The following is a 25,698-nucleotide window of genomic DNA, read 5'->3' as shown; positions in this document are numbered from 1 at the left end:
TGGATATACCCAAACTAAAAGTAAAAGAGGAATTAAGAGTTATGCAAACTCTCCTACCACTTTAATAAAGATGACTACTTTAGAAAAGATATTTTTAAACAGCATATTTAACCCCAAACCTGTCAGGTTAGTTGGAAATTATATAAGATTATATTTCTTGTATTTAATTATTGTAGAGTCGCATATAAATTTACCTTCATTGTGGCCTCCAGAGCATATTTTTTATGTTCTCGTTTTGTAACAGCTTTTGATTTTTCCTCTTCATCTGCCTTCTCTTGGGCTTTTATTATAGCATTTTCCCTTATTCTCTGCATTTTCTCTTTGTCACCTGAAAGAAAATCATTTGAGAAATTTAAGACTGAGGTTCATGTGTTATTCATTGTGTACAGGACAAGAGAATTTCTCTCATTATTGTATCTGAGACAGAGTGGCAAAAATGTAGCCCACCCAGGTGCACAATACAACCCTCTGTTAATCACATCTTTAAAAGGGACAATATAAACTTAAACACAACTACTATGTTTTATAATAAGGTTCGACAAGACCTATAATCTGTAGAAATGTTTCTTTTTTCTTTTTAATTCTCACAAAGAATAATTTGGTTTGGATTTAAATATTCCTCTACAGAGCTTGCTATCCAAACATTGCACAGTACAAGACACAGAAAGCAACTATAACAAAAGTTAATTTATTTTCATTGTCAAACATAACTGTAGTGCAAAAAGGAAGCAATCAGCAGTAACGGAAAATGATGAAATGAGATAGCTAACTATCTGTATAATCTAAGGTTCCTGGTATTTCAGGGAGAGGAAAACAAAAAACAAAAAAAAACAACAAGAAAACCGGGTAGTTTTCTTCAAACACACCCATACATTCCTCTCCCCCAAAACGATTCATAAACATTATCTTCCCCAAGCGCTGGAAAATATGGACATGCAAAGCTGAAGTCACCCAAACAACCTTTACTTTGCCCCATGCCATTGCCAACATTCCATGTTCCACACAACATATACTTCCACACTTACTATATAAGAGGTAACCTTACAAAAATGAGTTTTGAAAGCTCAGATTTATTTTCCTTAAGTCTGCAGTCATCTCTAGGATATTAGCTTTATACACATATCTCAGACATCAAATGTGATCCTTTGCCTTTCCAAAGCTCCATACTCTTGACACATAGTCACTTCTGGTCTTAGATTTGTTTGTGTAGCTATGGACTATTTATGGCAATTCTAAATACAATAAACCAGAAATTTCAAACAATACTTATATATTTGGAGGCAAAAGTTTGTTTGGAGATCAGGGCAGAAAGTTTGCTGTTATTTATCCCAAAAGCAAGTTTGTATACTGCTGAGGAGTTCAAATGGCTCTTCATAATCCCAAAGTCATTAGTATTTGTGATGAAACTGAAAGGTGCACTTTGATTGAAATGTCAGTGAGGAATCACTCTCTAGCATTAAGAATAAATCAATCCAATAAAATGTGTTTTTACATTTGGAAGTAACTTGTGTGTTAGCTACAGCCTCACATTGCCTAAGTTTCTGGTTCTTCTCAAGGGGTTGCTAGTGAGGCAGAGTTAAGGTTCTTTGAACTTTGATTTTCTAGGTTAATATTTGCTGTTGTGTGTATGTGTTTCTGCTACTCTGTTCAACTAGAGCTTGAGGCTGGAGAGAGAAGAAGTGCATGAGCTTTGTTACAAAGAAAAAAACTACAATGTGCTACTTCATGTATCTATGAATTCTTGCAGGGAAAGGGTTTGGTATGTTTTTGCCTGTCTTTTAAATAGTCCATCTGTGTTCCACAGTAGACAACTTACCGTTTTCCATAACCAGGGATTCCCACATGGCCACTTCTTTTTTATATAAAGTGAAGAAAATGGTCTCATTTCTGATCTTTGCTGTACTACTAGTGTCATCAATAGGAGCATACAGAATGGCTTCAAATAAAAATGGAGGAACATTTACCTATAAAATGTAAATAGCAAATAAATATACATGCGTATTCATTTTAAAAGTGTTTCATTAAATAAAATGTTTAATAAGATTGTGGCTAAATAATAAATCCCCAATGTATATTTTAAATATTTAGCAAATGTTTTCTCATAATAAACCAAGAAAATCATAAAAGCTGGTGAGTGAGAGAGACTCCACTAACTAGACTGTAATTTGCAGTAGAAGAGATCATTTACAGTAGCTTAACCATCTCATTAAAATATTAAAATAAAATTAACATTTATAAATGAGTCCAAATTCTAGTATACAGTGTGAAATGCCAAACAACATTGAAAGAATTAGAGCTGCAGTGATAATGCAAATTATTATTTGCTTGCAAATGCTTATGGTATTAACCAATACCAAAAACTAGTAATAAAATATACTACTTTGGAACACTAGTTGCAGCTTTACAATTTCCATTACATATAGTCACAAAAAGTGCAATCATGTGAAAAAAACCACCCAGCAAAGTACAATGAGAAACACGGGACACTGACAAGTACTTTTTAAGAAAAAGATTTAGTTTAATACAAACTAAAAGTGTATGCACAATTTCCCAATAATTATTGCATTGATTACAATGTTGTTGTATTTTTTCTTCTTGTTACAGTAAAGGAAACTTTTCAAAGGCATAAAAGACAGCTTGATGCCCAACTTCCATTAAAAGGCTTCCAGTAGGAGTTAAGTGCCTAACACCCAGTGATTGAAAATCTCTCCAAAGGTGCCAGAATCTGCCCTCGTTTTTTCTTGTGCAAGCCACAGGGTTGCGGAGCTGTAAACGAGTGGGAAATTTGACCAATGGATTACAAATCATTGACGGATGGAGTTTGGCTTAAAATCCTGAGTCTACCCTATATCTGATTTTAAATCAATAATATAAAGAAAAAATAGGAGATAAAGGATAACCACAGAAAATTGCTTCATGTAGTTAAGTGTGATACGCAGGAGTGGTGGCTAAAGAATATTTCCCCAGTCACCTATCATAGGTCAGTTTAACAAGAATACTGTTATATTACCAATCAATATTTAGTTTTTAAATGGTTTACTCCCCGCTAAATTGTAGTTTGTTTGGGGAATACAAAACAAACAACTCTCTCTCACTTTTCCCTTGTCTAATTCATTCATTTATGTACATAATATGCCGTATTTGCAGGGGTGAAAGTAAGTTAGAGGACTTACCAGACCTGAGCAGGGGGCGTGGCCTTAACCGGAAGAGGCAGGGCCTTAAATCCCCCGGGGCCTTTAAATCAAGATTTAAATGGCCAGGCTCCAGCTGCAGTAGTGGCAGCTGGGAGCCCAGGGCCCTTTAAATCACCCCCGAGCTACCAGCTGCAGGTGCGGCTGGGAACTCCGGGGTGATTTAAAGAACCCAGGACTCTAGCTGCCGCTACCGCAGCGGAGCTCTGGGCCCTTTAAATCACTGAGGAGCCCCGGGGGCTCCCGGCTGCCACCGCTACCCCAGGGCTCTGGGCTCAGGCAGAGCTTTAAAGGGCCTGGGGCTCCACTGTGGTAGCGGCTGCCAGAGCCCCGAGCCCTTTAAATCCCCGCCTGAGCCCTGCTGCCCGAGCCCTGGGGTAGCTGCGGCCGGGCTCTGTCAGGGATTTAAAGGGCCCCGGGGCTCCAGCCGCGTTATGGCCCCAGCCCTTTAAATCCACTCTTGAGCCCCGCCGTCGCTACTTCAGGGCTTCGGCAGCAGGGCTCCGGCGGAGATTTAAAGGCCCAGGGCGGTAGTGGCGGCTGGCGCTCTGGGGCCCTTTAAATCCCCGCCGCAGCCCACCGCCACTATCCCAGGGCTTTAAATTGCCATCTAGGAAAGCCGGTCCCAGTACAGTGCACCGGCTCTTACTGGTACACCGTACCGGGGCATACCAGCTTACTTTCACCTCTGCATATTTGTAACATAAACCAACATAGCTCCCAAAGGTTAATTTCTGTATCTGCCAACTAGCATCCACATACACACACGGTGGTCGCAGAACCATGTGTCTGTCCTGAAGAACAACAAAACATTGTGCCTGAGGAACATCTACCACCTTTAAGCAGTAAATCTGAAGGCCTCTCATTCCTGCTTTAACGAACTGTATTCAACCTTTCCCCTGCAAATCCCTTTCAACTCTCTTAAAGGGTTGCTCGGCTGGTGGCACAGGTTGAAGACCATCAGTGACAAAACCCTGACCTCTGGCAGGCTTGGTGCCCAGCAGCGATCAGGAACCGTTGCTCGCGTTCACTTTGCTATTGCTGCCATAGTCCAAGCGGCAAAAGGGAGAGTCAGACAGACAGATGAGAGTGGAAGGGACACGGGAGGACGAGTTCCCAGCTGGTGGAGGGGATGGGAAGCGGAAGGGGCGCTGCCTCCTTGCCCAGACCGACCCCCGGGGAGGTCGGCGGCGGCTAGGGACTCCCGCGGAGAGGCGAGTGGGGAAGGCGTAAGGAAGACAGTGCAGGGCTCTGCTCAGGCTGGGAGCGGGGGAGAAGAGCAGAAGCCGCCCCACCTTCAGATACTGGTCAGTGCAGAAGATGTTTGCCTGGGTGACCCGGACACCCCGCATCGGCAGGGAGAGGAAAACAGCAGTGTCCGTCTGCCGCCAGCTGTAATCGCGCACCCAGACCGGCATGGCCGCCGCTGCTAAGGGCGCCCTGCAGCGGTTACTAGGGGAGGGTTCAGATTTTCCGCTGCCCTCCCCCTAGCACTTCCGGGTTTGGAACCAGGCCTGAGTGGTACCCCGCTGTTACGTAATACGGGAAGCGAGCAGCAGGGATCCAGGTAGGAGGACTTCTGCCCAGCCAGGGCACCGCTGCATGCTGGGACTTTGGGCTATCCCCGCCCCTGAGGGAACATTGCACGCCGGGATTTGTAGTCTGCAAGGTGTTGCTGGCTGCCCAGGCGAGCCCTTGGCAATGAGGCCCGTGTGCGGGCAGCTAGGGCGTGGTGACCGGCGTGGCCAGACGCATCATCCCCGCCTCAGCGGAACGCTCTTACAGCCGCCAGGGGAAAGCCTGGTCGGGCACCACCTGTGAAGGGCTCTGGAGCAGAAACTCTTCAGTCTCCCAGGCCTCGGGCCCCCTCCAGCACCGGCTCCGGGTTGGGGCCCCTCCCTGCGCAGGCCGGTCTGGCCGCTGGCAGACGCGGCCCTTGGGACCGCACCTGTCCGCAAGCCTCCTGTACGCTATGTCAGGCTGTCCCCAGCAGGCCTCTCCCCCGATGCTGTACGAGACCCCCCCGCCCCACACACACACTCCCCAAGCCAGGGGACGGAGCTTCTCTCCCACGCTCTGAAAGGAGCAGACGGCAGAGGTACCGTCGCTTCAACCTTCTGCGAGGGTGACCAGATGTCCCGATTTTGTTGGGACTTTGTCTTATATAGTCTCCTATTCCCCCCATCCTCTATCCCGATTTTTCCACACTTGCTGTCTGGTCACCCTACCTCCAGCAGCGACTGGCTGGAGGTGGCGTTTGGGCCCACAGTATTTAAAAAAGTTCAGATCAACCAACGTCATATGGCAGTTGACAGAGCCCCTTAAAGTCCCATCTCGCCTCACCCAGAGGAACTGCGAAAAGCAGAGGGCCAGATGCTCTGGCTATTTTCAGCTGAGCAAAGCCCACCAGCTGCCACGGGGAGTCCAAGAATAAACCAGTTAAACCTGCCATGAGGTGCAAAGGAACCTAAAACTACCTAAAACTACGTTTTAGCTTCCTGCCCTCTGATCCTGCACAAAATTTAGAGAAGCAGGGCCACTATTACGTTGTGTTTTTTTAGTTTTGTGTAGTTTGTAGCTAGGGAATGAACTCATGCAAATAATTATGGCGTACTAGTTTAAAATTGTGGATTTTCCAGGATTTTTAAACATTTTAACATGAGGCAAACTTCTTTCGGGTGCAACTGAGTGATCGCTTTTCAAAACCGATCACGTGTATAATGAGAAGCTGTTTCCAGAATCAGGGCTTAAATTAAGTGAATCTTGCTCGCATTAACTTTGTGAATCCTGCAATGGGCTCCATGGAGGTGGATCCTCATGCCTGTGAAGAGCCAGTTGCAAGACTGAGGCCTTAGAAGACCCTTATCCTGCAACTGATTTTGCCTGAGCAGAGTCCTGTTAACTGCATTTGAGCTCTGAGTTGGTGCAAGGATCCATCCACGTACAGTAGAACCTCGGAGTTATGAACACCTCAGGAATGGAGGTTGTTCATAACTCTGAAGTGGTTTTTAAAAGTTTACAACTGAACAATGACTTCATACAGCTTTGAAACTTTACTATGCAGAAGAAAAATGCTGCTTTTAACCATCTGTAAATGAAACAAGCACAGAAAGTTTCCCTTGTCAAAAAAATTTAAACTTTCCCTTTATATGTTTAAGTAGTTTAACACAGTACTGTACTGTATTTGCTTTTGTCTCTGCTGCTGCCTGATTGCATACTTCCAATTTCAAATGAGGTGTATGGTTGACTGGTCAGCTCATAACTCCGGTGTTTCTACTGTACAAGAAATTGTAAGATAGCCTTAACTCTTATATTATAAAAAAAGTTTGGGCAGGAGCCCTCTCTATTACGTTCTGTAAACAGTTTGTGTTAAATAATGAAAATTTACCTTCCATGGGGCTCAAAGTGTTACTGTGGGGGAAATAAATGCAAGTTTAAGTACTATTTTTAGGTCTTTCCATAATGCTACAGCAAAGGTTAACTGACAAATAAAATCCTACTGCAAATATTGGTTCATTTACTTACCAAGATCTAAGGTCAGGCACACAGTTCTGCTTTTCATCACTCACACTTAAAGCAGCAGAGAAAGGAATGCAGCTCTTGTTATCCAAAGTATGTTTCCATAATAGACTGCTAGTAGTTTTAGAAATTCTGGAAAAAAAACTATTGAAGGCTGCTGAGAAATTGAATAGTGATACACTGGAAATTCCAGATGTCATGTAAAAAGTAATTTGGCTGTACTTGTCATTCCAGGTATTAGCTTAAATAGTTTGTCTATTTGGAGTCACTCTCTTTCATAAACTTAGGAGATAATTTGTGGATTGCTGTTTGACCTAGTCCATCAGACAAACAATAATAGATCTATCTGCCGAAGTTAAGCCTAATATAGGGGAACAATTAAATATATCCTGCTTCTGATCTACATCCCTTGAAAGTCAGGCCAAACACATTAGGGTCAATCTCACACAATATAGATTTTCTACAATTCAAGTAGGTTTTTAGTTGCTCAGAAGTATACAGTTCGCTGGAGTTAGTTGCAAAAATCCAAAAGAACCAAGAAGTCTTCCTTGACTTACCTGTTCTAGTGTGACCTAGAGAAATTGAGTTCAACCTTACATACATATACACACACACACTCCCTCCCTCTCTCTTAAAAAGAACAAAAAAGTTAATTTACTGTTTGTGAAGGATATCAGATTTTGTTTTCTGATAGTCATGTAATTTATATTTTCAAAGGATTGTTCAAAGAATAAGTGGTGTATGAGAGTTAAGTATTGTTATTGATTTTATCCACATATAATCAGGAATTGCAGGGATTCTAAAACTTCTTCAGATCATGAACTACATATTAATAGAGATTTTTCTGTGGATCCTTTCTCTCATTCACCTGTGGCAACATCAGCAGTTGCTTACATGGAAAAGGCAGGGGACTGGGACTGAGATCAAAGTTAAGTTTCTGGTTCCATGAATGAAATGTCCAGGGGAAAATCTTCATTGAAAGTCAACAGGACTTACTCTCCAAAGTCACTTTTGCAAAATGGGATTTAGGCACTTGAAAACTTTGCCCCATATAACCTTTAACATGTGACTTAGGCATGAACCTGCAGTAACGAAATGGAAGTTTTGCCACTGACTTCAGTGGGAGCAGGACTGGACCTTGAATATTTCTGTGCCTCAGTTCCCCATCTTTAAAAAGATGAAAATATTTCCCAACCACACAGGAGTGTAGTGAGAAAAATTCATTAATCTGAGGTCTTCAGATGCTACAAAGATAGGTATAAGATAAATAAATCAGATGATAAGGAAAAGGTGGAAAGATTGTATTTTTAAATTAAGGTGGCTAGCTGGCAGAGTTCCTGTTTAAATGATTATTTTAATGTTTCTGGGATTTTTGTTGTACTACTCGTCAGATGCTAGGAACCAGGAGTCTTGATTATTACATTTAAATAAATAAAAATAAAACATACCTATCCAGAGCCAAGCTGTGTTCACTCAAGGTGCATACACCACTTCTTCCATGAGTTTGGAGGGTTCATTCATGGAGGAAATGAGTCCTAAATCTATCCTAAACCCTGGTCTTCTGCTTAAGTTGCTAAGATGTATTTTTGGTTTAAAAAAATTAAATTATGCAGTCAAAATGAAAGTACTACAGACAAACTGCTCATTATTTATTCTTCACCTAAAAAGAACATGCTGTAATTATAGAGCATAGTTTCTAGAAGGACAAATTATAATTATAGTTACATCTACTTCTTTGCTCATACCAATCAGCTCCCTGTGTAACTTAAGAAAAAATACCTAACAAATTCTGATCTGTTTACTTGTGAGCTGGGACTCTTAATTTAAGCAAAACCTAAACAGCATTACTTATACTAGTAACGAAGTAAGTAATATTGATTTTTTTAAATTAAGCTAGGTCTGCTTGTTTGTAGACCCTTTAACAGAGAGAGAGGAAATGGGCTACGTTTCAGACCTCCTTCATGAACCACATACTGGTACATGTGCATTGACACTGCCTTCCTTTCAGGCATTCCACCTCTCTGGCTTAATTCTGCAGATGATGGAGCTGTTGCTATGACGACTCATAGGAAGTGAAACCTTACAAGACTTGCCATACCGGACCAGACTAGTGGTCCATCTAGTTCAGTATTCTGTTTCTAATAATGGCATGTGCCAGCTGCTTCAGACAAAAATAAGAAACTGATGTACGCAGTCAGGGTATAGTGTATCCAGAGGGAAAGTTTATTCCTAATCCTCAACAGTGGCAGGTTGGTTTGTGCCCTTAAGTAGGAGGGTTTATATCCTTTCCAAAATTCTTATAGTAAATTATTTTTAAAACAACAACTCTGGATCTTCTAGTTATTAATATAAACTGAAAATTTCTGAAAATGTTCTGAAAATTTTTAATTTCTCAGCCTCAACAACATCTTATGGCAACGAGTGCCACAAGTTAACTGTGTGTGGGGAAAAAATACTGATTTTAAATTTGCTCTCTTTGAATTTCATAGGATGTCCCCTTCTTCCTGCTCCTTTCAGATATCCACCTATGTCTTTCTCATTGAAACTTTTTTCCAGAGAAGCTTTCTATTCTAAGTAATGCTTTCTTGAGTAGAATCCAACCCCTTGGCTTTAAACATGGGTCCAAAGCACTGGGCTTTTAAACATTATTAAATCATAGACTTACTACGTTTTAAGTGCTTTATATAATACAGTGACCAAGCAGGGTGAAAGAGCTATAAATTAAATAACGGTTAGCACGTCACATGTTTAAAGAACTCCACAAACATCTAACCCTATGCAGGCAGGCAATAGGGCCCAGGTTGCAAGAAGTCTTCCAGTCTCTGCTCCAGGACTGCTTTGGGCTCATGCCCCTACAAGAGAGTAACCTCTCCCAAAGGGGCAAGGATAGGGAGGTTGCTGACTGCAGAGGACATGCTGCACTCTCTAAAGGTTGCCACATTAGCTGAACAGCCCAGAAGTTACTTCTGTGCCAGAGTTCCTTCTCAGAACAGTGAAATTTTACATTGTTCCCTGCCCAAGTTTGGGTCTTAACCAAATTAATCTTCACAATATAACTGCAATGCAAATTAAAATGCGTGCAAGCTGCATTCTCTGTATTAAATCAACAGGCATTTCCCCCTCAAAAATTAGCTTTATTTTGAAAGAAACTGAAGCTGAACACCAGAAATGCAACAATGTTACATGTAGCATGTGAGAAAACCTGCCATATACATTTTCTACCAATGCTGGACCTATAATCTAATAAACATGATATACCTACTACTAGACAGAATTATAACATTTTTTGTTTTAAGAATGAAATGTCAACAATATTTATCAGCTCATATTATGTACTGTCTGAATGGCAATAGATCTGTAACTTCCTTACATTAACTCAACATTACACTTGGGAAAAATGCGCATAAGGGACTAAATATCAAAAGGCCATAATGAAATGCAATATCCACTCCGAACTCTATACGTGCAAGTAATTAGGAGGGATTGTATGTACAATTTTAAAAATCCACAACTATATTTTTCATTTTAGAACAGAAGATTCCAACATCAAGAAAGATGAAAGAAAAAGAAAAGAATAAATATTAAAGAGATGAGAAGTATAATTGCCCTCTGTATATTACACAGTTGTTCAGATTTTTAAACGATCTTTGACACCCTGGTGTACCAGAGAAGGTGAATGGTTGGGAATATAAAAGACATACATTGGCATTGTCAAGGTTTTCCTTTCATTCTTCAGAAAATATAATACAGCATAATGAGTAATGCTTAAATTATATTTCTCCTGAACCAAAATAATCGAGTTTGTGACAAAAAATGCAAATAGAATGTAAAAATTCTCCCTGTGGAATTTAAGTCACAGCATTATCTTTCTCCCTGTGAAACATTTTTCCCTCACAGTTATCTTTGACACAGCAGTTCATGAATCAGAGTGCATGGAACACTCCTTTGAAGGATGAGAACATGGAGCTGAATCCATAATCATTCAAAGACTTACAGCATGGGTCAATAAAAGAGAGTAAGAGAAATCTACAACATAGGCCACACTCAGACGTGAAAAAAAGGTATTTCTTATGCTCTTGGGATGAGTCATTTCTGCAGGTGGCTGCGCAGGGTTGTACATCTGGACCAGCCAGAATACAGGCCTACATTAATACCTCTATGCTAAGGACAGAGAGGTGCTGAGCTCCCTCAAATTTCTAATTAAGATAAGAAATGATGACACTCAGCACTTTATCGGCTCCAACCTAAAAGTTCTTAGAGCCTGAAATCGAACATTTATTTTTATATAAAAACATGAGCCTCTGAGAAAGTATACTAGTTCAATGCAAATGAGAGAACACTCGTACGCCAAATGTAATGCATGGTAGTTATATTGCCTTGTTTTAGAGTTCTGCTTTTCAGTACACTTAATTCACTCTGATTTAAAAGAAGAAAGTATTCTAATATAGCAAATCCTCAAACAAAAAATGGACCTTGACCATTACAAGAATAAATTCAAAATACACTGATGTCTACAATAGCCTGCATTTTCATATCTATGTCCAAAAGAGAAATAAATCAATGAAATTATTTTTAAACTACATAGAAAATGATGTAATGGGATTGTCACACTTGTTATATGCCATCAAATGTGCACTCATTTGTTAGCGATATACTGTGAAACTCTTACTAACCAAAAACACTTATAGCAACAAATTTAAAGATCAGGCACATTGTACATAAATTCTATGTGTTTTGAAAAGTATTCACTGTATTAGTTATCATGAATTGCTGCCATCTACCATATCTCATTCTATGCAAGGATACCAGGCCAGCTACCAATCCATAAAGTGTAATGTTTCACATACTTCATAGAGTAGTTTAAAACACATCATGATATGAAATAATTTGTATTACATAGTAATTTAATCCCTTGCAATAGGGTTAATGTTGGACAAAGTCTGAACACTTTTTTTCCAATTTGAATTACGTACATTAACTTTGCCACACACCACAGAACTAATGCATGTATTACTTCAGACATGCTTTAATTTATAATCAAAACAAAGAAGTCGTTGCAAAAATACATGTCACCAATGTGGAACACATTCAAGATTGTATAAAAGTACTGAACTGATATCCCAAAACAGGTATATGTAAGCAGTACATAAGGAAAGACTAGTTTTAATATGAAACAGTCATTGAAGTCACATACAACATAAGAAGCATGACCTTTTTATAAAATGTCACAGATACTTTTAGGCAGGCAATATTAGATATAAATGAGAAGTACAGTTATTTTATGCAGAAGTTATTAATAATTTCTATTACGTTGGAATAAAGAAAATGTAAAAAGGTGCTAAATTTCAACACCACTGATTTTGTAAACATCTCAAACCAAGAAATACATTTAAGAATATCTAATTATGAAGTCCAGATGAAGGTCCCAATCCTGCAAGCACTCTGAATTTTTCTTAACTTCATGCACATCATTTCACTTACTTCATTAGGACTATTCACCTGCTTACAATTAAGTACATGTGTAAGAGTGTTTGCAAGATTGGGGCACAAGCAGAAATTTATGCAGATAGCAAAGTATCTTCTTTGAGCAGCCGTGAAAATTATACTTTTGTTTTTAATAGAGCAATCACTAAATATATTATAATATTTGGCACTTCTATAGTGTCTCTCATCTAAAGATTTCAAATATTAAGCCTCTCAGCACCCTGTGAAGTCAGTATTAATCCTATCATACAGATAAGTAAATTGAGGCACTGGTAGTTAACTGATTTGTCTAAAGTTACAAAGATAATCAGAAAAAGAGCCAGGAACAAAAGATAGGATTTTTGACACCCACATCTCTCTAATCAATAGATGGCAATGCCTCTTTTCCTACCACTAATTACAACACAATATCAGAATATTAAACCGGTACATAAAATATTTGCGCATTTAAAATGGTCTAAGGCAGAGGTTCTCAAACTTCATTGCACGTGACCCCCTTTCAACAACAAAAATTACTACACAACCCCAGGAGGGGGACCAAAGCCTGAGCCTGCTTGACCTCCATCACTCTGGGGTGGGGGGTGGGGTGGGGGGGGGGAGCTGAAGCTCAAGGGCTGCAGCCCCAGGCAGGGGGCCTGTAATCTAAGCCCCACCACCCAGGCCTGAAGCCCTCAGGTTTCAGCTTCAACCCCCGGCCTTGGGGCTCGGGCTTCAGCCATAGGTGGTGGGGCTCGGGCTTTGGCTTCAGCCCCGGACCCCTGCAAGTCTAACAGCAGCCCTGATAACCCCATTAAAACAGGATTGCGACCTACTTTGGAGTCCTGACCCACAGTTTGAGAACCGCTGGTCTAAGGCAAAATAAGTTTGTCAGTGTAATCGACTATTTAATTAAGTTTCCAATTATTTATTTCATCTGGGATGAAAAATTAAAAAACTTGGGCAGCCACACTACTGAGAAGTCATTCTATGAAGCAGCATTCTGAGCCATTTTATAAAGGACATGGAATTGATCCACTTCCTCCATAAATCTCCAGGTTTGCAGATTTACAAAATCCTTATAATATTTTGGTGTGAAGCACCAGTACAACCTAAAACACTAATATTGAAAGAATTACATGACAGCTCAATACAAATTGTTTCATGTAGAGTATTACAAAAATCAGGTATACTAACCAACCCTCCTAATCCCATAACTAGCATGGTTCTAATTTTAAGCAGGTGACATTCCTACTACCCTACTAATAAACATGATTGTTCTTTTTCTCATACATACTTGAAATACTATTAGCTAACACACTCTGAAACAAATGAATCTGCTCTCTGTAAATAGAGAGCAGAAATACTGAGACTACATCAATATCAATGCTATGATAGCTATTTAATTTTGGTACTTTGATGGCATTTGCTAATGCCTTTTATTTGTAGGACTAAACATTTGGGTGGAAACTCACAGGTTTTCACTCCATGCCCACCCCGAATGCTAACCAATTAGTACATTTGGTTACATTCGTATGGCAATGTTTTGCTAACAAATGTAGAAAGCATATGGCTACTCTGAAATACTGGAATTAGTAGGGAGGGGAGGTGCAGGAAATTCTGTGATCATTTTAAACACAGTATCTGACTCCTGCACCAGATTGTAAAATGTCCAGTGGACTTCTAAGGACAAACACTAGAATCTTTTATTTGTATTAGGAATCTAGAAGAACTCACATCATCACAAACTAGCAAAGAAAGCATGGTCCCTAAGCCTCTGGTGGATTTCTTAGGTGCTGAGCAGAATTCTGATTTCAGTTATATCAGTGTAAATCTGGGGTAACATCACAAGCTTCACAATTTGCACTGGTGCAACAGAGATCAGAATCTGGCCCACAGGAACCTATGCTATCTGAACAAGGTTTTGGTTTTAATTTCTACCTCAATACTACAAGCAAATTAGAATTAAAGTAGTAAGTCACAGGTAAAATTCCTGAAGACATTACTTTAGCAGAGATTACTAATGTAAGTCATCAACTCAGTAAGAAAAATAGAAACACTGAAGGTTAGCCTTTGAATTGAACTAGTAATGTTGAAAAAACAGTCCCAAATTCTCCTTTACACCTCTAGGAGATTCCCAGTGAGGCAGTGTAAAAAGTGTGAGAAAGTACAACCACCTCTGGTCATCATTCTCCAGATACTGCAGAAGGTCCTTTAATAATGTAAGCAAGCCGTACGTAGCCCTTTACGCTCATACATAACCTATAACATTAGTGGGGAGCTACACACATATACCAAAAGGACAGCACATCTCCAAGTAATGTTTAGAAGCACAGTTACAGTAGAACCTCACCAATTCACACTCAGTGGGGGCACCTTGTAAACTACTGAATTAATAAACAATCAAAATTAATTAAAAGAATGATGATATATCACAAAATGACCTTTATGTTTGTATTCTATTTAGGTTCTTATACCATCCTTACCACCACAGTATCTGACCGCCTTCAAGTAGTGCATTAAGCAAGATGATTAGCATCTGTCATGTTTGACAAGTGTGGTTTGGTTTTAATGATTTATTATTATAACTCATTAGCATAAGGGTAAATATAATAGACAGATCTAGTAGTGCTACCTATTATTAAGGCTGCCCAACACCTTTCATTATAAAACCTCATTTTCAGTTGCTTATAACTTTGCCAAATTTTAACTGTTCGGGTTGAATTTTCATGCCGGGTGTCTGGAAAATTCAACAGTTTAGCTGTGTCCAAGAACAAGTTTAGGAAAAATATGCTGTGTTGCCCATGTTAAAATATATCTTAGAATTATTTAAATTGAGAAGCTCTATCACTTCCATACTTTGGACAGAGACTTGAGGTTTGCCAGGTAGATCACAATTTTTCCAAGCCGTATAAAAATTCACCCAAGTTGGCCAAATTACAAGACACTGAAAAAAATCACAGTTCACACAAGCTCAGTAAATATGAGAGCAGGGAGATGGTCTCTCTTGTGCTGTCAATGCCTTGCCAGCTGGTGCTCTGGCACCTAGGAGGAAGCATGCAATCATGTCAAATTAAAGACTATTTCCTACTGTGTATGCACAGAAAGGGCCAAATTCTGGCATTCCCTAACTTTTGAGTGCTTGACTTTGCAACCTTGATGTTATTTTAAATGTAATACTAGAATATATTTTGTAAATATTTTAGTAACGCAAGGCTTCACTAGAGTTCTCAGCTATTAAATATTTGCTGAGAAGTCAGGAGCCACTGTAATCTGAAGTGTAAACATCACAAATACTAAAACAATCAAATGCAACGTTGCTTCATTGTTTCAGATGCAGAATAAGAAAAAAAATTTAAATCCTTAGTGCTCATCCTAAAATAAAATTCATTAGTACTCCTCTTTCTCCATGTCACCTCCTCCACCTTTTCTCCTACCCACAGAACAGATAGCATTGTATATGAGCAAAACAGTAATGGACATTCATAAAACATAACAATAATGAATGTTTCCAATATATAGTACCATCAAGGCTCAGCACTATCTGGCAGCCTGTATTCATCGAGGCAGATGTTCTGACATCAGTAATTCAATAATTCCAGTAATTCATTTTTTAATGCAAAACTTGCTTGTGATCAAACAAATACCAGTCATATTTTGGATCTTCAAACGTTGTCTGTGTTTCTGATCAAAGTTTAAATACTCACATAAACAGGCATAAAACAAAGAACACAGAAACAGATGGAATTTCATGTGTGAAGATAGTTAGATTAAAAGCAAAAAAAAAAAACCAAACCAACCTTGATTGTCTATAGAAAATGAAGTACACCATTATGAGCTACACCTCTGTAGTATGTATTTCAATACTGCATCAGTAGATGTTGTCATCCATCAGTATTCAATGTGGGTGGCCCTGCAGTCTCCCTAGTACGCATCAACTGGACATCCTTTTCAGCCATGCAAGTATCACAGCCCCATACTGCTGATGCTTCTGCAGTGAGGAGGCCATAAGCTGACTCAGTCATGCCCGTGCAAATCCGATGAAACCACTTTTGACAAGAAGCTTCACACAAGATGGCATCCTGGTCATCATTAACTTCATGTGTACAAATTCCACATGGATAGACTGGCTCAGAGGATGAATGACCATGACGACTGGGGTGGAGAGATGTTTTGCTGCTCTTTTCAGAGTTGCATCCTTCAGCTGTAACCCTAGGCTGACGGGACTTGCTCTGAGTCCCATTAGCATGGCTACTGTTAGTGTTATCTGCATTATGAGAATGGTTGCTCTCTTGATTTACTACACTGCTTCGATTAACGTTTTTTAAGTCAGCACTACCTTGGTTCATGATGTCATCTGTTCTGTGGTGATGCTGATGTGTAGCAGTGTTCTGGCTGGAAGTTTTGCCTGCACCTTGACTGAAGTCTTGCTTTTGTGCTGATGGTTTTGTCTGATTGTAGGTGTTGGGTGGTGGAACAAAAGAATGGTTTGAATCTAACTGGGAATTAAAATTTGGATTGCTTGCAGGTCCAAAGTTAGATGTCATGTCAGGGTGTGGTATTTGACTAGTATTTTGTGGAGGAATGTGACCAAAGTTCTCACCAGGATTTGGTCTGAAGTACTGACTGGGCATATTGATATTTTGACTCATTTGACCACTGTTATAAGATGGCTGATTTCCAAAACCTGTGTTATCCTGTGGACCAAAGTTGAAAGCATGAGGTCGATTAAAACCCATTCCCACAGGGTTCTGAGGAAGTGGGTGTGGCTGGTTTCTGAGGGTGTAAGAACCACCATATGGCGAGGACATTCTGGGCAGCATGTGAGGTGGCATTCTGAAAGTGTTATAACCTCCAAAACCAGGGTAACCAGGATTGCTGAAATAAGGACTTCCTGAAGATAAGGGTTTATAGGAGACAGTATTATAGTTATCATCAAATGGGTTAGCTGCTACAAGGTGGTCTGAACTTGGATTCGGCGGTGGAGCATATTCAGATGGAGGAGGAAAGGAAGATCCCTGAAAATATTTAGAATATAATATTTAAATTAGCATTCGTATAAACTTCCCTACAAGAACACATGGGCTTTCAACCATAAAGAAGCTGGACTGGCAGCATGAGTGAACCAAAGTCTTCTGTTTATTCAGTTAGGTGCCACATGGGCAGCAACAGTCAGTGTAAGCTTCCCCAAACTACTCTGCCAGTGAGCCTTAAGTCTCATCAGAAAGGGAGAGAGAGACTAGTTCAGGCTCCAGGCTCATTCCTCCCTGGGCCTCTCTTGCAAGACTGCCAATAGGGGCACCAGTTGTGGTGGTGATTTTTGTGATACAGCAGCCCTGGAAGAGTGGATCCCTTTGCAGGTATACCAGTCTAATGCCACTGTTGGTCTTTATATTATTAGGAGTCTGATCCTGCATTGTCTCCCACACAGAACCCTGACTGAAACCAACTGAGTTCTGTGGCTGGAGTACATACTCTTATTTTACCAAATATTTTCTGAGTTTGTCTTAAGAGCTATTTCATAAAACTCATGATGCCGTTAAAGTGATTTAGATTAATTTCACTATTTTTAAAAACTGTGCAGCTGTACAACATGCTGCCAAAAATGCTCACTGTGTGGTTTTGTTTCCTTCTTTTATTTAAGAAAAGCAGGATTCCCGCAAAATCATATAATTAAAACAAAAAAACTCATGTTTAAATACCGTTTAAAATAGATTTTCCTTTGTTTCCTCTCAGGCTAAATTCACTAAATTAAAGGGCAAATCTTTCCCCTGACCCATCCCACTTTTGATGAGGCTATGCAAGACTTAAAAGATAGCAATACTACTATATCCATGCTGCAAGGTGTACAGGCAGGAGACAATCTGCCCAGCGGGACTCTCCATCTTCTGTGAACCAGAGGGATCTGCTCTACTACAGCACTTTGTGGGGCTGGGCTGGGAGCATGTGGGGTTTAGTGGACGCAAAGGCTGCATAAATGACTGTAGAGAGTAACTGCACAACTGACTGTCGTTCTGGTCCAGTTTGTGGGGAGAGTTCTGGCCTGCTCACCCCCACATAGCTCCCTCATGCACAGAAGGCGAGAATTTGGCCTCAAATATTTAGTAGCCTCGGCTGGGGAAATGATTCTCCAGATTTCTGTTGCCCTGCAAACCTTATTAGAGGTAACAAAAGAGGAGGAACTTGATCTGCAACACCATTATATTTATCGTCATTCTGCTGCGAAAGGAAAGCTTCATTATTAGAGAGAACTAAGACATCCAAAAGCCTGAAATTAATTGTATATGCCTACAACAGCGGGTTTCACCACTACTTGAACAAGAAAAAGCAATAGACACCCAAGTCAATGGGAATTGGGCATGCATATCACAAGGTGGTAACTGGCCCTAGCTGAATAAGATTATTCTCATTATTTGCCACAAAGTAACTAATAGCAGATATTCTGAGACAGAGTGCTGAGTGGACACAGGAGAGGACAATTCTACTTTACAGGTGATGATCAATATCTGTGTTTTGCATTAGCACCCAAATCCTATGTCTTCCCACACACTCTCTGAAAGCCCCGTTTCAGGAAATGGAAGCCATACATTTCCAGTGGACAGAAGAGCCAAACGGTATAAATTCAATGTACCAAGTGTGCTTCATGGCTCCCTGCATTGGAAAGCATTATAAGGGTGTACTAAAGGTGTGGCCAATGGGTTCATGAACTGTATGGACCCATTAGTCCACAAACCTTCGTATATGGAGAAAGCAGCAGCCCGCAGCTACCACTCATACCCTGGAGAGTCACATCAAACACCTGAAGGCTGGGAATTAAATTCTGTTCCTCGGAACCATGTCCAAATGACTGAATGAGCAGCCTGTTCACTCTGTGCATCTTTACCAAAGATTTTATATTCTCCCATTGCAGGATACAAGCAATCTCCAGGGATTAAAAGAACTTCAACAGGCGTTACTAGTAACCAGTAGGGGGATGGAGAGGGATCTAAGATTTTACCTAAACACTTAATTATAAAATATTGGAAAGCTACTAATCTGCGCCTGTGATAAAGGACTGATATTCCTAGATGAAAGAGATAGTCATATTAGTAAGCAACATCTGAGTGTGTTATTTATTCAAAAAATTGAGAACATCAGAAGCAATTTACCTGTGTATTTGACTTGCGCTTTTTCTTATCTGGGCTTCCAAGTTGTACTCCTGGTCCTCCTAACCCATCCAATCCACTGTCACCACCTACAAAATTTCAATCAATATAATTCTGCATTTGTTTCAATATAGATTTTATATTAATGTGTGCCTTTCTGTGTCAAACATCAAAGCATCACTAATTCTAGCTTAAAACTACAAAGTTTATACAATGAACACACCTGGAGGTATAGGGGGCTGTAACACAACTACTGGAGTCCATCTCCATTAGAACATTAAGGCCTGATTCAAAGCCCATTAAAGTCAGTGGAAAGACCTCCATTAATTTAACTGGGTTCTGGATCAAGCCCTTGGTGCTTAAGACTTCGCTCACCAAAAAGGAATTATCTAAGATTCTTCTCCCACTTAACTTACACAGATGTGGTGTTCATCAGCCTGGGACTCCCCATGCAGAGTGGGCAGTTACAGTATGTAGTTAAGGAAAGAGCAAGCAGAAACAAGTCTATGAATGAAAACCTGGCATTCTATTAATGAAAATCCCTGAAAACCTGGTATACAGCTGAGACAAGACTCTCAGCTTGCCATTTCCAAACTCCCATAAATTAAGTCCTGATCATGCAAAAGATCACTGCAGGAAAAATCTCACTATAATCAATGAGCCAGCACTAGGGGATTCCTTTGCAGAGGCCATATATCCTTATGTAGCAGTTAACAAAAGCTATTTTGGTACAAATACAGTTTCCTGCAATATGAGAGATGCTTATCTTCTTGATCCACTTTTTTCATTTTAACTAAGAGAAAGAAAATCCAATGCTTCACGTGAAGTTCAGCTACACCTTTCATCAGAATGTGACAGATGCCTGAAGTTCTATATGATCCTGTAGTACAAATTATGAATTTTTATTTTTTAATCCCTTGTAAAGCTATAGCTCAGTGGTGGGCAACCTGTGGCCCATGGGCCACACACAGCCTGTCAGGGTAATCCACTGGCAGGCCACAAGACACTGTTTACACTGGCCATCCGCAGGCATGGCTGCCTGCAGCACCCAGTGGCCGCGGTTCGCCATTCCTGGCCCATGGGAGCTGTGTGAAGCAACAGCCAGCACATCCCTGCAGCCCACACTGCTTCCGCAGCTCCCATTGGCTGGGAACAGCGAACCGCGGCCACTGGGAGCTGCAGATGGTCAATGTAAACACTGTCTTGCAGCCCGCCTGCAGATTACTGTGACAGGCTGCAGGTTGCCCACCACTTCTAGAGATGGATAGAGGAGATTTTAGTGATAAATGTCCCATTACATTAGTAGAAGAAATTGTTAATTTGTTTTGGGAATGAAGAGTAACCTTGAGTCAAAGCCTGAGTGTTTGGAAAGTCATGGAAAGACGATGTTAAGGTGACAGATTTTAACCTGGTAGAACCATCAATCTGAACAGACTGTATACAAGTTCATTCTTTTTTGCCCATGCTCTGTCTACATCTTTACTTTGATAAACAATTATTCTTTCCTGCTACATACAGTGGAATGCATGTAAACTGACCTCAGATTGGTACTATCATTTGATATTTTTTAGAAAAGTGTGATGTGTCCCTATGTTTAACATTCACTTTAAAAAACTAGCTAAACTCTACCAAGATACAAATGTTTTGCTGCACATGAGAATTTGTTGTTACTGAGAATTTGTTATTACTGCAACACTCTCATCTGGTTACACAGGGTCAAATTTTAAAAGGTATTTAGGCATCTACAGAGAGACGTCTTGGCTGCTAAGCAGGCTAGGTGCCTAATTCCCATTGTCTTCTGTTTAGGTGCTTTTGAAAGTCCTATTAGGTGCCCTTCAGTATCTGTAAGCATCTAAAAGTATTTGAAAATCTGACCCATAGCAACAATGATTCTGACCCTTGAGCCCACCTAAGGAGGGCTTGGTCCAAGTCAAGACCCTTTGCACCTTACCCATCCTCAGTCCTGGACTGTTCTGATGCCAGTTAAGGTCCCTAGCATAAATTAGAGTAGTCTGAAGGTAACTGTGTTTTACTGGGGCATATGGATGCTAGTTCACGTTCCTTTCTTCCCACACGTCCCCTATGCCAGTAAGGGATACAGCATAGGAACCATTACAACAACTCTCCATCACTCAGAATCCTCCAGCAGGCAGCTGAACCACCACGGCTGCTTTGCACACACAGTATCACAAAGCTTCTCCCACACAGAGGAAAATCAGGCCAGTATACCAGTTCAATTATCCTCAGATATTTCAAATATTTTTGATGGATTCCTTAGCCTCAAAGTCAGTATTTTGCTAGTCAGCAGGGATTTCGTCTTAGTCCCCTCACTAGGAGGGCAGAAAATGCCACTGGGACAATTTCCACTCAGATGACTCATACTGCTTCAGAACAAGGCTTTCGGGGAAATTACTTCCCACCTCATGGAGGAACCCTGTTCTGTCCCTGCTTTAATAACTTCCTCTTGGCTCTGGCTGTCAAAGTTAAAATCCCCCCTCATATTTCATATCGTGTGTGTGTGTATATATATTTATAAATATTTATATATATATTATAAAAAAAATTATAATCCCTAAAATATTTCACCAAACACGAGGAAGAAAAAGTGACCGCCCCAAATCATTATGACTGGAAGAAAACTGGTAAATTCAAATCCTATTAAATATCAGGCCAGGGGAAATTTTTTATCATGTTCAAGAGTTAATATACCACAGCAGATCACCACAAAATTTGTTGTGAGAATAACTCTTTGGGATTTGGGGAGAAGTCCAATTCTTACGGTTTATAATGTAAAACCGTGTGTCCCCTTATGGTGCTATGTAAAGTATAGCAGCCCATAGATTGTAAATCTTAAATATTCCAATAAAAGTTCTGCAGGAGGAAGGGATCATTACAAATACTCCCAAAATTCCTGCCAAAATGTCCTAGCTTGGTAAACTATAAACTATCTCCTCAAATTTTTCCCTCTGTTTTCCATCACCCAGGTGTTCTCAAACATTCTTATAGACGTATCACAGTTTAACAGAGAGATTGTCTCATTGGCACCTTCTCTTTCATTCACAATTACACAAACAATTTTCTCTCCCATTCATGTTCACATAGCTTCCATGTGTCAACAAGAGCAATTGCTGATATGGAAAAATATTATCTGGAAAGTGTTTAATGTATTTTAGATTCTTTTAATGACATTCAGCAGCTAAAAATAAGGAGAGTGTTAAGTATGTGACCAGACAATTCTCTACGGACCGCCAGCAAATGCTCACCTTCCTGTAGCAGTTCAAAATACAGCCTAAATCTCTGTAAAGTTTGTTAAGTATAAACTAGTACTCAAGGATCTGATCCTGCAAACACTTAAGTACATGAGTAACCCCATAGGAGTCAATGGGACTACTCACATGAGTAAAGCTACTTGGATGCTTACTGATTTTCAAGACTGTTTGATGAAGTACTAAGCTTTTGTGATCTCAGCTTTCTCTATGTGAGGCCAATAATGTAAGTTAGACCTATGAATTTATGTATTTTTCCTTTTGGGTTTTATAAGAATTTAAAAGGAAAATTAATGCTAGTCCCCACATACCTCCAAGAAAAGTGAACAAGGGTCATTATCAAGCAGCCAAAATAAACTTTCCTGAAAGTCACTTCTTGTATCCACAGTCTTTTCAGTAAACGATACACTGAACATTTTGGTATTTTGCAATATACTAGAGTTAAGGTTGCAAAATGGTTTCAGCATAACTCCCTGTTCTCAGACACTCTTGGCTTTCTGTAAAAAACAAACAAAAAAACCCAAAGCATTTTGGCTTAGACTCTCTATGCTTGTCACATATGAAAGCTATTATTCCCCTTTCAAATTTTTGAAAAAAAATGTAGTTTACCCATTTTTGAATGTTGAGAGAGTGGGGGACTAAATCTGCGCACTTTATTTTACACACACACTCAAGACAGGTGACACTTAAAACTTTATATGTAAATAAACAGACCCTGATTCTGCAAAGACTTTTATGCAACTTTACACAGTAAGCACAGTCCGGTATTTTACAGTATGTGAAGTAAAGCACATGTAAGTCTTTGCAAGACTGCAGCCATAACCCTTGATGAGTAAGTAGTCCCTTGGCTGAGTATGGATTTTGGTTTTTTTGTTTTAAGAAATAAACAACCAAGAGACTATAGATCATAGAATATAAGGGACCTCAGGAGGTCATCTAGTCCAATCCCCTGCTCAAAGTAGGACGAACACCAACTAAATCATTCCAGCCCAGGCTTTGTTAAGCCAGGCCTTAAAAACCTCCCAAGGGATCCTGCCCATCAGTTCCCTAAAGGAGTCAAAGTCTGCTTTTCTGAAGTCCAGGGTCTGTATTTTGCTACTCTCCTTTCTTCCTTTTGTCAGGATCCTGAACTTAACCATCTCATGGTCACTGCTGCCTAGGTTGCCACCCACTTCTACTTCCCCTACCAATTCTCCCCTGTTTGTAAGCAGCAGGTCAAGAGGAGCACGGCCCCTAGATGGGGGTCACAGGGCACTAGTTCAATGGGCATGTGCTGTGGCCCTAATCGTGCAATGGTTTATGCACCTATGTAACTTTATGCCCTTCATCAGTATCCTATTCAAATCAATTGGCTACTCACAAGTACAAAGCTATACGTGTACTTAAGTGTTTGCAGGATCAGAACCTATTATTTAAATTAACTTAATGAATTCCAGTCTTTCTGTGACATATTTTCTCTGCCTAACCTGCTAGGTACAAGTACTGCTCCTTTACAGGTGTTGCTAGAACAACTGAAAGAAGTGAATTGTAAATATCTGAGTGAAATACACACAGCAAAATCCTTGTCCTCTCCCTCTCCCCCCACCCCCCAAAGGCTAACATAAAGAACATTAGAAAAATTCCAGGGGTGAAGAGAAAAGGAACAATGAATCCCTGACTTTATAATTTCACCACAATTTTCAATCCTTTCACAGATACTCTGTACATTCCAGTATTTCATTCCAAAACAAATGTCTCTTTTGCCTTTCTAAAGATACAGCTACCACTACGTAAAGAGATGTGCTGCTGCCCTGTTAAGCCAGCCTTGCAGAAAATGGTCTCCAGCCAAACAGCAGCAGCAGGGATGGGATGGAACTGTACTTTCCCAATACATTTCAACGAAGCATGAGCTTCAAAACCTCACCAGGACCATACAAATACTGCCATTATTAACAGAAGGTAATTTTTTTCTTCTCTTTTCCAACAAATTTAAAAAAAAAACCCAAATATTAGTTTAGTATTAAGGGTCAGAAAGTGAAAACTCAAAGTTTGGAAATGCAATTTACTCTCTGTGCAGGAGCGTTAATATGGGCACATGTACTATACCTATTGAACAATGTATACTAATATATTACACACCAAGAAAACGAGTAGAAATACTGCATGTGTGTAACATGATTGGACAAGTTAACAATGCTCCTGGATCCTCCAATATTAACTTTTGTACTTTAAATCCCCAATCCTACAACTGAATCCTCACGGCTGCAGGGGTCCACCCATGCAGATCAGTTCGCGGAATCGGGGCCTCACTGTAGACTTAATACGGCATTCAAAGAAATGCACTTGAGCAATGCTACTTCCAAAGGCAGCTGGAGCCACGGCAATGCATACAACAGATCGCAACAGCGATGCGTCAGCCGGACACACCAAGTACACATCCAGATAAATGACACCCCCACGGGGTGTAACAGGAGCTGGGGCGAGCGGGAGCCCCGAGTCCCGCTGCTGGAGCAGCTCCCTGCTCAGAAGTGCGGCAGGGGCAGCCCCGCCAGACGCCCGGAATGCAGGCGCTGCCTCCAGCTCCCCGCGGCAGGCAGAGGGCGGCGGCAGGGGGGACGCTTTGGCTCAGACGGCGAGCGGGAGGATGCCATGTCTCCTCGGCGGAGTTAGGCCCGGGACCCCCCGGCTGTCCCCAGGGTGCCGGCCCGGCTCCCTCCCCCCCGGCCCGCTGTACCTCGGGATCTCTTCAGCGCGATGGGATCCTTCTCCTGTTCCGCTGACATTACAGACGGCGGCGCATGGCTCCCACGGCAGCAGGAATCGAGGCGCTTTGATGCTGCGGCGGCGGCGGCGGCTGGCCCGCACCCCGCCTCCTCCTCCGCCTGCTGCTTCGGCTGCCTCGGCCGCCGTAAGCCGGGCCGGCCCCGGGGAGCTGCCAGACTTTGCAAAGTTTGGGAGCGGGAGGGCGCCGGGGCTGCCTCCGGCGGGCGAGGCGCAGGGCGGGCTCCGCTCAGCGGCGGCCCAGGGGCGGCTGCTGCGGGCAGAGCGGCCGGGGGTCTGCTCGAGGGGGCTGGGAGCGCGCAGCTGGGCGAGCCCCCTGCATATCGCAGGCATGTGCCTGGCTCGGCGCCCGCTGCC

General features: G+C 41.1%; 2 protein-coding genes across 3 annotated transcripts in view; both read right to left on the bottom strand.

The window, feature by feature from the left end:
* DNAAF4 (dynein axonemal assembly factor 4) overlaps positions 1–4,819 on the bottom strand; it is a 13,326-nt gene extending 8,507 nt beyond the window's left edge. Inside the window, exons 1-3 of the mRNA XM_007056374.4 lie at positions 4,487–4,819; positions 1,817–1,964; positions 195–328 (exon numbers count right to left, since the gene is read on the bottom strand). Of these exons, the coding sequence (XP_007056436.2) occupies positions 195–328; positions 1,817–1,964; positions 4,487–4,609 (405 nt within the window). The 5' untranslated portion in view covers positions 4,610–4,819. The remainder of the gene's footprint in view (positions 1–194; positions 329–1,816; positions 1,965–4,486) is intronic.
* PYGO1 (pygopus family PHD finger 1) lies at positions 1,837–25,698 on the bottom strand. Of its 2 annotated transcripts, XR_005226952.2 has the most exons (4): positions 25,295–25,698; positions 19,319–19,404; positions 15,971–17,188; positions 1,837–1,964 (listed from the first exon to the last, which is right to left on the bottom strand). XR_005226952.2 is itself a non-coding variant. In XM_037909946.2 (3 exons), exons 1-3 carry the CDS (start codon positions 25,341–25,343, stop codon positions 16,055–16,057), a joined length of 1,269 nt encoding a protein of 422 aa, XP_037765874.1. In that variant the 5' UTR covers positions 25,344–25,698; the 3' UTR covers positions 10,203–16,054. The 2 variants fall into 2 exon arrangements, 1 of the variants encoding a protein (XP_037765874.1); XM_037909946.2 differs by lacking the exon at positions 1,837–1,964 and having other exon boundaries at positions 10,203–17,188.

This window comes from Chelonia mydas, chromosome 10, assembly GCF_015237465.2.
Source record: "Chelonia mydas isolate rCheMyd1 chromosome 10, rCheMyd1.pri.v2, whole genome shotgun sequence".
NCBI classification, from domain to species: domain Eukaryota; kingdom Metazoa; phylum Chordata; order Testudines; family Cheloniidae; genus Chelonia; species Chelonia mydas.
The sequence above is the reverse complement of the archived record's forward strand: the minus strand, read 5'-3'. Positions and strand labels throughout refer to the sequence as shown.